Source organism: Megalopta genalis, chromosome 7, assembly GCF_051020955.1.
Source record: "Megalopta genalis isolate 19385.01 chromosome 7, iyMegGena1_principal, whole genome shotgun sequence".
NCBI lineage: Eukaryota > Metazoa > Arthropoda > Insecta > Hymenoptera > Halictidae > Megalopta > Megalopta genalis.
The window spans coordinates 17551511-17567547 of NC_135019.1; the positions used below are offsets into that span (position 1 = coordinate 17551511).

Sequence of the window (16037 nt, forward strand, 5' to 3'; positions counted from 1 at the left end):
AGCATAATACTTAAGATAAACTGTGATTTTCAAGAAATAATTGCTCGACGACGATCTTGATTATCTTTGAACATTCACGGAATTCTGCATTCAACGTGGACAGAAAGGAAATCATTTTCTAGATATTATCGCGAACATGTTAATTGAGTGATATGCTTAATAAGTCAATTCACTCGCTAATTCACTCGAAATTGACTAATAAGTCAATTTCTCCCGGAAATGCCAAATTTCGGGTCGCTGTGAATTTTCCTGTGCTAGTCCTACGCATATGTGATTTATTGCTACGTCGATGCTGAGGTTCGACAGGGTTGGTCGAGCATGTGATGTGGCACGCGACGCGAATTCCCGGAAGACGACGCAAAATGGTTTGTTTGGATGCGAGTCAGGTAAGGAAAATCGCGGAGCCGTCGAAAAACCGTCGAATCGTAGTGTGTGGCCTCCGAATTGCCTTCGAATCGCCGCACGTGGCCTCCGAATTGCCTTCGAATCGTGTCACGTGACCTGCGAATTGCCTTCGAATCGCGGCACGTGGCCTCCGAATTGCCTTCGAATCGTGGCAAAAAATTAGAAATAAAAAAGTTAAGTTCTAGCATTACTATGTATTCATACTAATGCACACCGGCATGCCGGCTTTTTGCCGACCGCCCGAGTTTCTATAAAAACGAGCCGCGAGGCCCGAAGAATCGCGACTTAGTATTCTCAGATCTGCCTGATTCAATTCCGACCTACGAACATTTCTGGGAGAAATTACTGTAATTTTGAGAATATTTTTCAGGTAGATGAAACGACGAAAGCTCGACGCGGCCCTGCAGAGCCAGAAGCTCTTCTCGGACGGCAACGAAACATCGGGATCCAGGGAAACGAAAACGAGAAACGAAACTACAAAGAGACGAAGACCGACTCACCTCTTTGTCGCCGAGCATGCCGATCCGGCAATCGAGGAGCATGGTGCTGCCAATCCTCGCGGTGACGTTCGCGTCCTGATCCCCGTCCTCGAAATACGGTCCGAACTTGCCGTAGGCGATGCCGACGGTGGGCAGCACGAATTTCCTGGGCAGCGTCCTGTGTGTGCTTGCAGGGTACAGCTGATCGTTCTCGATCTCTGTCCTGATCGAGGGCTTTATCTCGTAGAAGGCTTTGGTGGACTTTCCGGTGCCCAGGAGGTGATTGTTCATCGGTCTGCCGTGCTCCTTCCTGGTCTCTTTTCTGGGCTCCTCGTCGTGTTGCCGGCCGTCGAACCGATCCTGGAATCAACGATTTAGCAAAATAGATCTGGCGTGTTCGCCCAACCTTCTGGTCCCGTCTGTTCGAATCGTCTTCGATCTTCGCACAAAATTGCAGGCGACGGTGCTGCATTATTACCGAACCGCGGTTTTGACGCGTTTTTGAGGAAAATAACTGGATCGAATATAAAATTCTAAAGACGTTAGGAGAGTTCGAGAATGTTTTTATATTATTAACCCTTAGCGGACGAGAGGCGACTCTCGGTCGCCACGGGGCTTCGCGCGGCAGGACGAATGGCGAATAAGAGGCGACAATCGGTGTTTACGTTAGATTTCGTTATCTCCAACGTTATCCAATCTACTGTTTTATGTGAAAGTCCCTGAAGTGGTGGCGCAAATTATTTTTCCGGGGACTGGAAATTTGTTTAATCGATTCGTACATTCTGTACAAACATGTAAAAAGACAGAGAAACGAACAACCAGTTACACATTTGAACTTTCGCAAAATTTTGATCAACAAATTGAGAGGAGATTTTTGTCAACCACGAGATAGATCTTCAAGTTCGACATCCAACTCTGACGAAATTCGTCTAAACGGGAAACTGCATGTAATTGTTACTGGCACAAAGAAAGATTGTAAAGTTTGTTCCAGTCGAAACAAACCAGGGGGAAGACATGAGACGACCTGTTTCTGTGATACATGTCCAGATAAACCAAGAATGCATCTTGGTCAATGTTTTATAAACTATCACACCGAACGAAACTACAAATCATAATTTTTGTAAAATTATATTCATAAAATTGTGAATATAGATAAACTAACGAAACATAACGTTTTTGTAAGATAATTTATATGTAAGATCATTTTATTGTACCATATAAGACACTCGACATATTTGCAAAAATCGCCTCGTCCTGCTATCTGACTCGGCCGAAAAAGTTGTCGTCCGCTAAGGGTTAACCCTTTGCAAGTCGAAGCTTTCTTTGATATTCTTACCAATATATAGGGTGGACCACGGAACGCGATCGGCTGAATTTAGTCTACGCCAGTGGTTCGACTGGAAATTTTTTCAGCTCAAATAACACGGTTTAAAGAGAGTTTGAATATGATTGGGTTATATTTTTGGTCTCCCCTCTTTTTCCCGAGTTATCAAGGTCAGCTTCAATTTTTTATAGGTTGACCTGCAATTTTTTTGTAGCCATCTTTCAGGAGATGCTGATGCGAATTCGGCAAGCATCATAAAAAATACAAGGTTCTTTCCGAATCTGAACAAAATTGTAGGTTCACATATAAAAAGCCTTAATAACTCCGGGAAAAAAGGGTTGACGAAGAATTTGCTACAATCATCTTAAAGCTCTCATGTTATTTGACCCGAAAAAATTCCGATCGGACCACGGAATAACTTGAACCAATCGCATTATTCTACCATATTCTACCATATATCTACCAACATTATTGAATAAAGAACGAGTTTTCCATTTGGCTTGCAGTTCTCGCAGTCGCCGTGGCAAATTCTATCGATATGGTCTTAAAAATCTCTAACATTTATGAAACCTTAAAATCAAAGGACTCGTACCTGGAACTGTTCGGCAGGTGGGGGCACCGGGAACGAGATGGCCCTGATGTCCTCCACGTTCCTCTGCTCGCTGGGCCTGGAGTCTGTGGCGACTCCAGAGATCCAGGTAACAGCGCCATCCAGGTACTCCCTGTTGTGCGGCTCGAGGACAGCTTCGACGGCTCCCTCGTCGTCGACCCGCTCCAAAACGGCGGCTAAACCCTCGTCCTCCACCTGGACGTCTTCCAACTCGCTTCTCCAAGGGACTTGATCCTCCCAGGGGCCGAGAGTGGACGCTTCCGCTCGGCTCGGCCCCGTCGACACCGAATAATCCCGGCTGCTGTCCTGCGCCTTGTTTCGCGGGTTGTCCAGCTCATCCTCTCCTAGAGCCGCGTCCTCGTCCTCGGCCCAAATGTTGCCCGACGGCCCGAAATCCGACGAAGAGCCGCTCTCGTCTCCCTGAAGCTCCCCGAACGATGCCGAAGCGATCTCGGGCTCGTTGTGGCTCGACGGAGCTAGGTTCGATAGGCTGAGCTGTGCGAGCTCGTTGGCAGTGTCGTTCGAGCGGGTATCCAGGCCTGGGACACCGACCAGAGTCCAGTTCAAGGTCCTCGAGTCGTCGTCGACTGGGATCCGCCGGTCCTCTGGGTCGACTAGGGAGTGATTGTGGTCCATGGCTCCGCTGCTCGTTTCTGATACAGACAATTTGCCGATTCGTTAGATATTGGTTCTGGCAGACGCTCGAAACGAGTACAGTGATTTCTCTTGGAAATATTAAATTTTGGGTTGCTATGAATTTCCCTGTGCTAGATCTATGTAATTTATTGCTACGTCGATGCTAAAGCTCGACGGAGTCCGTCGAGCGTGTTATACGACACGCGATGCGAATTCCCGGAAGATAACATAAAATGGACTGTTTGGGTGTGGGTCAAGGTAAAAAAAAACGCGGAGCTATAAGGTACAGTAATTTCTCCCTAATTTGCGCTGAGATTGCGCACAAAAGTAGGCAATTTGGGAGGAGGAGATACGATTATTCGAGCTTTGCGGCTAGTTTTTATAGTTACCGATTGTAAATAACTATAAAGACGAGGCGCAATGCTCGAATAATCGTATCTCCTCTTCCCAAATCGTCCATTTTTGTGGGCAATCTCAGCGCGAATTAGGGAGAAATTACTGTACGTGGAAGGTACTGGATGTCGAATCGTGTCACGTGGCCTCCAAATTGGCTTCGAATCGTGGCACGTGGCCTCCGAATTGCCTTCGAATCGTGGCACGTAGCCTCTGAATTGCTTCCAAATCGCGTCACGTGATCTCCAAATTGCCTTCGAATCGTGGCACGTGGCCTCCGAATTGCTTCCAAATCGCGTCACGTGATCTCCAAATTGCCTTCGAAACATGTCACGTGGCCTCCGAATTTCCGTCGAATCGTGGCACGTGACCTCCGAATTGCTTCCGAATCGTGGCAAAAAGTTCCAAATAAAAGAGCTCCGAACATTTCTCGGAGAAATTACTGTACATATAGATTTCTATATTATTTTTATTTATTTTACTCATTCATTCATTTATTTATGTATTTGGTGACAACAACGGGAAGCCTTTTAGATATTGGACCTGGTAGAGACTTAAAATGAGTACATAGACTTCTATATTTTTTTTTATTCATTTTATTTACTTATTTATTTATTCATTTATTTATTTAGTAACTACAACGGGGAACCCCTTTGTTGCATACGACGAAGAAGTGACATTTTAAAAGAATTACTCAGACTTAGATCAGGACCCTGTATGAAAGACTAGGAGTTTGCAGCTATTGTTGGTTTTTGGTGTTTTTCGTTGCTTTAGCGAGTGAACGGAGGGTATACCCATAGCGAAGAATGAGTGGCGATAAACGCCGAGTCATCGTGAAAGCAAGGTGAATTTTCTTTCATGCTTTCGGCAGGTGAAGCACAACACGTTCTCGCAATCATCGGTTTTCTATATAACATGCCGTAAGTTGTATAAAATGAAGAAAAATGTAGTTACTTATTTATTTAATTTTCGATTAGGTGGTTAAAAGTACAATATTTCTTCTTTTCCACTGGTATAAGGATAATGTATAGTAATAATATATGATATAACATAATCGCGATCATGTCTTCTACATGTTACCGAGCAAGTTTCAGAAAACGAGGTCAAAGTTTGCAACCTCAAGGAACACTTGTCTTGGAGATCTTGAAGGTTGATTGGTCGAGGGATCGAGCTTCGTAATTTTCTTCTTCCAGATATTTTACTATGACGAATCTCGCGATCTTTTAATTAAAATTCATCTAGTATGCTTGATACCGAGTAGATTTTAGCAATTTTTCACGAAACTTTCTGCATTCATTTTTCTACGAGATATTGCCCCGCTGGCAGTACAATTTATAAAATGTTCATTCTACATGGAGGTTTACGACCGGAACGCAGAATAGCATTTTTCTGAATCCTGGCACAATATGTTTCCACAAAAATTAACTCGAGTCGCTTTCCACGGGCGCGTCATTAAATTAGATTGCGCTGTCTGATCACTTGTCCAATTCTACCGAACTCTCTACCGAATAGAGTCTTCTTATATTTTCTAAATCTTTCTTGCATCTTGCATATCCTTGTTAACACTTTGCCGGCCGCACAGTTTTTAAACATTTCTTCGCTTGGCGCCGGCACCACTAACTCTGTTACTTCGCTTGTCGCCGGCTGTTTTTGAGATTATTGGGAGATGATAAATTTCAAGCTTTTTTAATCTCATCGGCAGTTCTCACGAGTTTTCAATCCGTCGGATTGATTTCAATTGATTTCAATTTGTCGGATCTGCAATGTCTTCTTCCAAATCCGCAATGTCGATTGGAACGTCGGACAAGTCGTCCGCGCATTCCTCGTAAATAACAGTGTCTTCTCCTTCGTCTGCCATGATAAATGGGTACAAGTACTCATAAAAAGAAACACTTGCTGACGTATGTAACTTATTCCACGTAAAGCTGTACAGCTTTATGCTAAAAATACTGCACCGAGACGGTACGGAACAAAAGCAACAACAGAACCCCACGGATCATCGAGAGAATGCAAAGGATACAAAAGTGTTGTCGTCGGCCACCGGGCGATACCGTGCGCACGACACCATTGCAGTGTTGCCGGCCGCCGAGCGATACTTTGCGCGCGACACCACTGTGGTGTCACCGGCCGTCAGGCAATACTTTGCGAAGAGCACCACTGTAGTGTCGCCGAACGGCATAGTGTTAACACTAGAACTCTGGAGGATTGTAAAATATCGTTTCTTTTCGATTGTGTATAATTTAGAAACGTTCTTTTTTCATTTTGTCTTGATTATTAAATCAAACTGAGTGCTATCGTATGAAAAATTCTCTCATACGGACACTTAATTTGTATAACGGATTTGTATAACGGACAATTAATTTGCATAACGAAGGTTCTACTGTATTGTATTATAGCTAGACTGCGGATCTTTATGCAAAATAAAAATTGTTTCAGTTAATTATAAGAAATTTAAATTATTTGAAAATGTCTTTTTTCCTTTAATAATTATAACAAGTTGAAAATAATGTTGCAATATTCTCAAATTCTTCCAATGATTTTACAATTTTACATTTGATTTATTCATTTTTGTCATAATTACAACAAATCCGCAGTTTCATTATAACAATGGTAAGATCGAGTTTATTTAAGCTTTGTGCGACTTTTATGATAATATATGCTTGAATAAAGATGCCGATCTAAAAGTTCCTCCTAGAAACACTTTTTTAATATCGGGAACTGTGAAAGAAAAAAATCTGTATCTGTTCTACTGCATTGTTTTATAACAATGGCAAGATTGAATTTAAGTAAACTTGGTGCAACTTCTACGATAATATATGCTCGGATAAATAAATTGATGCAAACATTTCTCCCATAAGCATTTTTATCATATCGGGAACTGTACAATAAAAAAGAAATAAGAAACCAATCATTTTGACTATACGTAGTCGCGCAAACGTCTCGCGAAAATCAGCATAGAGCGCAGCTCCGGTATTAAGCAGCGATCGCGTACAGAATTTCCTTTGCACGGTCCGTGCACCGTCGCGCTTCCGCGGGAGAAGAAAATTCCGCCGACACACGCTCCGCGATTCGAGATTCGCCGCCGGTGGATGTTGCAATTCGGCAAGAAGCGCGCGGCTCGACGCCTCCTTTCCCGAGGAGCACGCGATTCGACGCTTTTGTTCACGGATACTCCAGGCTTCGGAGTTACTGCGATGCTGAGAATGCCTGCGCTGGATTCTCCGACAGCTTCGCGTGCCCCCTGCAGCTTCCGCTATCGATGCATCTTTTAGTACCCATCGAAAAGTGACGTTTTATCACATCGCGCCGCGAAAACGACTCGGCGCTGCGTCCTGCGAATGCGCTCTTTCTCCCGATTTCTATCGCTTTCTACGTCTCTCTCCCTCTTTCTATCGTCATCGGTGTCTTTCTTTCTTCCTCTTCCGATCGCGTCTCTCCTTCTCTCACTCTCTCTCGATTTTTGTCTCTCTTTCTTCCTCTTTCTATTCGCGTTCTATGCTTGCTCCCTCTCTCGATCGCTTTCTATGTCTCTCTTCCTCCTCTCCCTCTCTCTCTCTCTCCTACTCTCTCGTTTTTAGCGTCTCTCTTTCTCTTTTGCTCCCTCTCGTTTTCTATGTCTCTCTTTCTCTCTCTCGTTTCCTAAATCTCTCTTTCTCCCTCGATCTCGATTTCTCCCTCTCTCTCCCTCTCTCTCCCCGTCGCCTTCTGTCTCCCTCTCTCGCCTCTTTCGTTCCTCTCTCTCTCTCTCTCTCTCTCTCTCTCTGGCAAACGGCGGCTCCGATAACAAGCGGAGAGGAGTATCGTGGCCCTCCGGCGGCCTCCTCTATACTTTTCAGGACTTTCAAGAGAAATACGCGTCATTTGTAATTTTACGTCGAACAGGATCTCTCGGGCGATATACTGTTACTGCTCTCCCTCCTCTCCCTCCTCTCTCTCTCTCTCTCTCTCACTCTTTCTCTCTCTCCCTTCTCCCTGTTCTCGAGGAAAGTAGGTTGGAGGTATCGACTGGCTCCTTTTTTTCCCTCGTTCGAACACGTACCGGCGATTTGTTCCTCTCGGGTCTATATAATTTATTTCTCTTTTGATCCTGCTCCTTGGCCGACGATAGCGTTCGTACGGCTCGCAAGAATCGCAGTGCACCGAATTGCCGGTGAAAGGCCGCGGCGGCGAACGAGTGTTTCGTTCGGAATGATAATATTGCTGAGACGTTATCGAGACGAGCCAATTCAGCTGAGTGCTCAGACGAGTACTGTTTCCGTCCGGGCCGGGTCTACTTGCAGAGCCGATGTTTTTGTTCGAATAACTGCGACATACGAATTTCAAATTGCCAGGTGGGATTTCGCGGAATTTTGCGAGGAACATTTTTATACAAATCCTGCTCTCGGAGAACTTTGCATGCGGTAGGAGATTGATGCGAAAGAAGCTCGCGCGAGGAAAGATTTCTCCGCCTGGCAAACAATAATTATATCGAAGGAATATCATCTTGGACGAAATGAAGCTATGTAATAAATAATTAGAATTTCTTCGGTCTATTTTGATATACATATAATATATTGCATCAAATTACTGCATATTGAGTAATTGCTGTAGTTGTATGCTTGCTAATGGTCCTCGATGCAATTCCAAAAATAAATGAAAAGATAAATCGCTAGTATGGCTTTAGCTCTCTTTTTCATACTTTCCTTAAGACCCTAGTAACTATTTTCTATTCTAGAATTTTATATTTTTCATCGAATCAACTAGGCAATTAAAACTTTAACCGAAATGTGTTTCGTCATTAGAGGATATAAAAAATATATCCCTTGTCTTGCATATTTTGCATAGAAGTTGCATATTCTTGCATATTTTGCACGAACGTTGCATATTCTTGCATATTTTGCGCAGACATTGTATATTCTTGCATACGGTCAGCGCGTTCGCTGCAGATCGCGAGTGCATAAACTTCCGCAGACTGTTTATAACGAATGTAATAAATTAGAACAACGAATCGCTATGCTACTTTCCCTTCATCTTTCCGCATAAGTCACAAAACGTTTCATATTTCGATCATTCTTTATGACACCGACGACTGGAATTCCAAATTGCCGAACTTGCCGGCTTCGTTTACGGCCATTCTACGAAATTGATTGGCTCAACAGTCGCATAATTGTTCACTGAACTTGCATAGAAGAAATGATTTTTTTCAAAGAGGAACGCGTGGAAAGCATGAACTTGTTTTCCCAGAAGGACGTATCGAGAGAGAGAGAGAGAGAGAGAGAGAGGGAGCTTCCGCGCGGCGTTCGAAATGAAATTCTCGCGGCTGTATTTTTTTCGGCGACCAAGCAGGAGCGGGCAAGGTGGCTCGGTGGGATTTCTCGGAACAAAGAAATTAGATAGCGCCATTGTTACCGCGCTAGCCGACGCGGCGTCTGGAATTTTTCCGGGGCACAGTAGATATTTCGTCCCGACGTTGCATTCCAGCGCGACCGACTGCCGGAAGAATGCAACGAAATTTTAATCCGCGTTATAACTTCTCCGGTAAATGGCGCAGAATTTCGCCCCCGTCGCGACGTTGACCAAACGTATGGAAAGAATGCGGAATGAGCTCCTCTGCGAGCGTCCGCCGATTTATGCGTCACTTTAGCCGCGGGCTCGCGGAATTCTGCTTTTCGACGGTTCCGTGGAATCGGATTGTTCCTGGCTAATTCTGGATGAAATGCCGAGACATTTCCTAACAGACTCGTCAATGGACGAGGTAATAGACTACCATCTATCAATAGGCTACCATAACTATTCTATGGGGTGTCCCATAATTGTGTTAACACTTAGCCGACCGCACGCGCTACAGAGACCTGTACAGTTTCCACCGCGCTCGGGAAAGCCAAACTGCGCTGTCCACCGCGCATTTTTCTGAGGCAGCACGGACTGAAATACGCTATTTGAAATCAAAAACGTCCGAAAATTATTTATGCGATCAATTATATCTTACGGTAACAATTTCGTTCAACGATTTCACATATTGCTTATACAAAATTCGAATTTAAAGGTTTATAATAATTATTTTTTAATGGTTATTCAAAAAGTATAGTTAACAGAGTCAGAAAATTAAGGACAGTAAAGATGACGGATAAATAACGTAACTCGTAATTCGTAATAACGTAATTCGTCGATTAGTCTGATATATGGGAACGATGGTGCTATTATTGTCGTCAACTTCACAATCACTTATCAGTAGATCAATGTCTTCAGAACAGTCTGATAGTGTGTCCATAAACAACTCATCGCTTGAATTGTCACTCATGTTTCTGGACATTTTTAGGGATATTTTTTCTATACTTCGTTTCACACCACTTGTTGAGAGTCACAGCAAGGAGCTTGGCTTCTACATTAATATTTGCAAGTTGAGCGGAGTCTTATATATTCGAAAAAGTCGTGAGAGTGAGGTGTAGGTAGCATTTCGATTTCTAATGGGTGTGGTGTTGGTGTGCTGGTGTGCATTTTATTATATGTTGTACTCTATAGAAATAAGAAGCTCTATAGAGAAAGAAGCCTTCCTCAGGCCAAAGTGGTAGATCTACCCGATCGATCGGCTAAGTATTCTAATAAAATAATTTTATGGCTGATAGAGGCACCTTCGGAAATCCCGAACATAAAGAACCGTAATAATGGGCAATAAAAGACTTCAAAAATTGGTGCATGTTATTATAATTATGTTGTACTTTATAGAAATAAGAAGTTCTACAGAGAAAGAAGCGTTCCTCAGGTCAAAATGGCAGATCTACCCGATCGGTCGGCTACTGACTAGCTTGGAAATGGGTAGATCTACCCGATTGGTCGGCCAAGTGTTAAAACTTGGAAGTGGGTGATTGCTGAGGTCATTTGAAGCAACTTTCTCCTTAGTGAAAATACAATCCGCGGCTTCGTTTACGAGTTATTAACGAAAAACGGCGATCAATGAGACGCGAGATCGGCTGGCGCAAGACGGTCGAGCCAACGAGCAGACGTAGCCCAGTTCCGCTTATTCACTCGGCGCTACCTGAGCTAGGATTCAACCGCTTGACCGCTGGCGCCGTTGGCTCGGCCGGCTCGACCGCTGGCGCTGTTGGCTCGGCCGGCTCGACCGCTGGCGCCGTTGGCTCGCGCGAGCTTAGCTGACGCGAGGCGGCCGAACCAACGAGCAGTCGAAGCGCAATTCCGCTTATTGGCTCGGCCGCTTACCGCCAGCCGCGCTCGCCTCTCATTGGCCAGTGTTTTTCGTTAATAACTCGTAAACGAAGCCGCGCATTGCATTTTCGCTAAGGAAAAAGTTACTTCAAATGACCTTAGGTCGATTCGACTGTTAATATAATTATGGAACACTCTGTATAATCGCGAATATGATTTTAACAGTTTATGTTAACAGAAGTAATACATCTAATAAACGGACTGCGGATCTTTACGCAAAATAGAAATTTTCGCGGACGATTCTACGAAACAAGAATTATACAAATATAAATTGTTTCTAATAATTTTGATCAGATGAAAGTAGCCTAATAAAATAATTAAATTACGTATTCACGATTTTATACCTCAGCCACTCTCATTTATGATTTCACAATGATCGAAGTCATAAAGCTGTTTCCATTAAAAATTGTTGAATATTATATATGTATATTCAACATTTTACAACTATCATAAAAATTATGAAAAATTTCGATAAATTCTATCTTGTAATTCTCGTGAGGCAATTTTTGATAGTCGCTATTAAACAACAGTAGAATTAGCGTTGACGAACTTAACAATACATCTCCGACTTGAAAGCTGAACCGTAATTTTCAGCGAGTCGCAAACTAGGAAGACGCTCGAACCGTCGCGAATGTTTTACAAAGCACCGCGAGGATCCCCTGAAACTGGAGCAAACACTTTTCCGCGGAGGACAGAAAGACGATCCGCGGGGTTCGACGTAAGTGCGCATAAAAGCAGCTCTTACAGCGTCGTCGTGGCATCGGCGCGCCGAAAGGGCTCCTCTGCCGCCGACATCCGCGCCCCCGTTCGGGCCGAATTGTTCAAACGAAACGCGATTATTTACTCCGCGGCTGAATATCGCCGCGTAAGCGATTTCGCCCGGACCGCCGATAAATGGTTGAATCGTTTACCGTGCTCGATCGGTCGGGCCGAAAACGGGGCGCCGCGGGAAGGGAACATGTACACACGGACGGATACCTTCTACACACGTGGACACCTTGCGCACGGGCGTGCGCGCGCTCGCACGGATTCGCGGAGCAACGAAGAGATCACAGTTCGCCGGTTTTTATGACGCGGCCGACCGGCCGGAAATAATCTCTGAAATTCGTTTACGCGCAAACAACGCGCTTTCCGAAGATCAATCGCGGGCCGCGCGCGGTCGACAAATCGATGTCCTGTGGCGGCAGAGGCGACAGAAATCGCGTGCTAGAAAAAACGTTTGCTCTGCTGGCCCCATTGTGAACAATCACGGCGCGTGGCGTTCTTCGCTCCACCACTCGATGCGTTTATTCACCCCCCTCGATTCCGCTCGCCGCGACATTCGACTTCTCCCCCTTTCTCCTCGACGCGGGTTCCCTTTCCGTTTTTTCCTTCGGTCGTGTCTCCCCTAATCGACGCTCAGATTGTGCACAAAAATGGACAACTTGGGAAGAGGAGATACAATCGGTAACTATAAAAACGAGTTGTAAGGCTCGAATAATGGTATCTCCTCTTCCCAAATTGTCCATTTTTGTGCACAATCTGTGCGTCGATTAGAGAGACATTGCTGTATTTCGTTTCGCTCGAGTGCCCCGTTTCTTGAATTCTTCTGAAGGGTAGCAGAGTCACATCACCCTTTCACGACTAAGGGAAACATTTTTCCCCATTTTAAAATTGGTGATTGTCGTATTTAATTATTGGTTATTTTTGGTACGAAACGTGATTTTCCGCAACATGCAAAATGCGGAAGAAATTGAAAGATGCGCGAATTGTGCTAAACGCCGCATAATATAGGCACTATATGCACTGTTCATCTTTGCTCGTCAACCAAAAGAAATTGCTTCGCAGAATATCGTAATTAGCGCATCATTTTGTATAGTAACTTTATTTCATAATTTTGTAGTATTCTAACATATATATATTCTTGTAACAAACCAATAAATAAAAGACATTGTATAATAATTCTAACCGTAACTTGTGTTACCTTTATAATCCATTGGGAAAAATATTTTCCATGAAGTTCCATAAAAACTACAACTTTTCGTTAATAACTCGTAAACAAAGCCGCGGATTGCATTTTCGATAAGGAAAAAGTTACTGCAAATGACCTCAGGAATCATTCCTATTCGGGTGTTAACATAATTATGGGCCACCCTGTATGTATCAAATTAGACGTATTACATTTTTTTGTATCGAAATTCAATTAATCATTTATTCGGTAAAATTGAACGCGTACAAGACGGAAAATTTTGAAATACCGATTCTAGGGTTAATGACCAAAAAATTGGTCATTATTGTTCGCCGGTGTAAAAATGTCGTCGAGCCTCGCGAACTCTTCGCGCCGCGAGCAAAAAGGAGTCGCCGTGGAAAAAGAGGGCCGAGCGGGGGCGACAAGACCGCTCGCGAAACAAGGTATTCGCCAGAAGTAATCCGGAGAATTTGCCGGTCGACAGGTCCCGCAAATCCGGCTCCGGAATTGGGAAATTATGATCGATGGGCGCCTGCGGTTACACAATTAACGCGAAGTTACGTGACCGATCGCGCGGGCTCCTAGTTCGGCCTGTAATTACGGAAAATTAGCGGAACTTTTTTGCGCGAGCTCGGCCACCTCGCCGCTTTCCTCCTCGTCGCCTCATCTCCCTCCCCAGCACCGGTCGTTTTTGCAATCCCAGCAGGCGTCCGTCTACGGCTTAATCTCCGGAGTTGTGTTGCGGGAATTGCGAGTGCGGCTCGAGAGCACGCGTTTTCGTTTTCGACGGGTTCCCGGTCCTTCGATGTATTGGGTTGGCAACCAAGTAATTGCCGATTTCAGTTATAGATGTCTCTCACTCCCATTTTTATGATATCCGTAAATGTTATATTATAAAATTATTATTATTATTATTATGTTATCTTTTATTATCCGTGAATGTTAGCAACTGGACAAATTGAATGCAGCGGTCAAGGAAAAGCGAGCAGAATTGGTCAATCGTAAAGGTGTCATTTTCCACCAGGCCGCACACGTGTTTGTCCATTCAGCAAAAATTGATGGATATTGGTTGGGAATCGATGTTACACCCACCATATAGCCCTGATCTCGCGTCATCGGATTACCACTTATTTCGATCCCTGGACAACTCCCTTCGTGGTAAAACTTTTAGCGATGATGACGCTGTAAAATCTCACTTAACTCAGTTTTTGGCCGAAAAGGATCAGACTTTCTACGAGCGTGGAATTTTCAAGTTGTCGGAGAGATGGCAAAAGGTCATCGAACAAAATGGAAAATACATTAAAGATTAAACTTCGTTCCAAGTGAAAAAAAATTTTTTATTTCATTGAACAAATCGGCAATTATTTAGTTGCCAACCCAATACGTACGCGTCCGGCCGCGCGCGCGTGTTCTCGCGAGAAAAAAATATCTGCTGTTTCACTGGCCTCGAAATTGCGCAACGATGGTATGCGCGGAACTGAAATTGCATCATTAAAAGTTTCGGATCGGCGATGGGATTTCGATGAGAAAATTAGAGAATCTGCGCGCAGGATGCACGGCTATTCATAGTGAAGATGTTGCCGGACGTGTTGCGCTTTTTTTCGCTGGGTTTTCGAAGCTGTTCGATTACCTGGGAATTCGTTCGTTCGTCCGTATGGTTCGCCATAGAGAAATTGTTACATGGGAGCTGGATAGGGTAGTTGTACCTGCTACCGTGGGGTCTCCAATTAATTTTGCGCGGGTCACGGATCGAGCTTTGCTTGCACGCCTAGCGAGAAAAAAGCCAATGAAGTTGGAAAAAATTCATGTTTTGGAAAATATTTCATATTTTCGACACTAACAATAAGATTTCTGTCGAATACGTGACAAAAATGGTAAAAGTAAACTTTTAGAAAGGTATCTGTTTCGCAAGTAGTATGATAACTTTATATCTATCGAATAATTATTCAATTTTTAACTGTAATATCATATTGATTCTTTCTACAAAGATGTAAACAAAATAAAGGAATACAAAAATTGAATATGTCTTACTCGATAAATATAAAAACCGAAAAAAAGCAAAGGCACAGTAATTGGTCAATTGACAGTGATCGGCTCCATTGTTACCATTTTTTACGAATTCCATGGCTGCGATAAATACGGAGCGACATTAGTTTTTTCCGCGCGATACATCTCAGCCAAACGCTGTATGCATCGAGAATCCGGTGTTCCATGCGACATTTGGCAAACGGGCTGCCTGCTTATGCGAACGGATATCGTTATCGCGTTAAAAGCGGATGGAACAGGTTTTGGGTAGTCCGTAGCATCGGCTGGAGAAAAGCTGCGTTCTGATTTAAAGGTTGGCGAGAATGGGATCTTCCAACAAACGCGTTTTCTGTTTAGTACTTTTCACAGGAAATATTACTTTATGTGATTCGTAGGAATATGGCATTCGCGAAGCTGTCCGACTTGAAACGGGACACTACTACTCGACTGTACTTTTTTAGCAATGACCAAAGAAGCGTCAACGATTAGGAGAGTGCGGATATTTGTGCCAAATAAATCTTATATTATATGTTAATTGCAATAAGGATGAGTCGAATAAAAATTTCTTTCTTTAATTCTTTCCTTTCTTTAAAAATGTCTTTCTCTCTTTATAAATTTCATCTTTCTTTAAGGACGTCTTTCTGTTCAAGATCCGTTTGCTTGCATCTTCTGTTTACCTTTTCCGGACACCAGAAAATAGCTAACACCGCAGATATTTATCATTTTCCCCCATTTTTAAGCATACTCTAGTAATACTTTCGGACCATTCCTCTAAAAAATTGCATAAACATGGTAACTCCTCTTGCCCAAGTTTCTGAAAATTACATTCGGCACGCCAAAAACATCTCTCTTTTTTCTCGAAACAAAAAATGCTTCAGTTTCCGGAAACGAAGTTTCGATATAGCGGCTCCGATGTTCCATTTCCAATTGCACTTGTCGATAACGAACGATTCCAAAAAGTGTTTAAATCTACTAACGAAGTTGATCCCACAAAAATCCTCAACCTTTTAATTT

At 43.5% G+C, this 16037-nt stretch overlaps 1 protein-coding gene across 1 annotated transcript in view; it reads right to left on the bottom strand.

The window, feature by feature from the left end:
- Positions 1-16037, bottom strand: part of LOC117221719 (uncharacterized) — a 576963-nt gene that overhangs the window by 114864 nt on the left and 446062 nt on the right. Inside the window, exons 5-6 of the mRNA XM_076523447.1 lie at positions 2801-3471; positions 906-1244 (exon numbers count right to left, since the gene is read on the bottom strand). Of these exons, the coding sequence (XP_076379562.1) occupies positions 906-1244; positions 2801-3471 (1010 nt within the window). The remainder of the gene's footprint in view (positions 1-905; positions 1245-2800; positions 3472-16037) is intronic.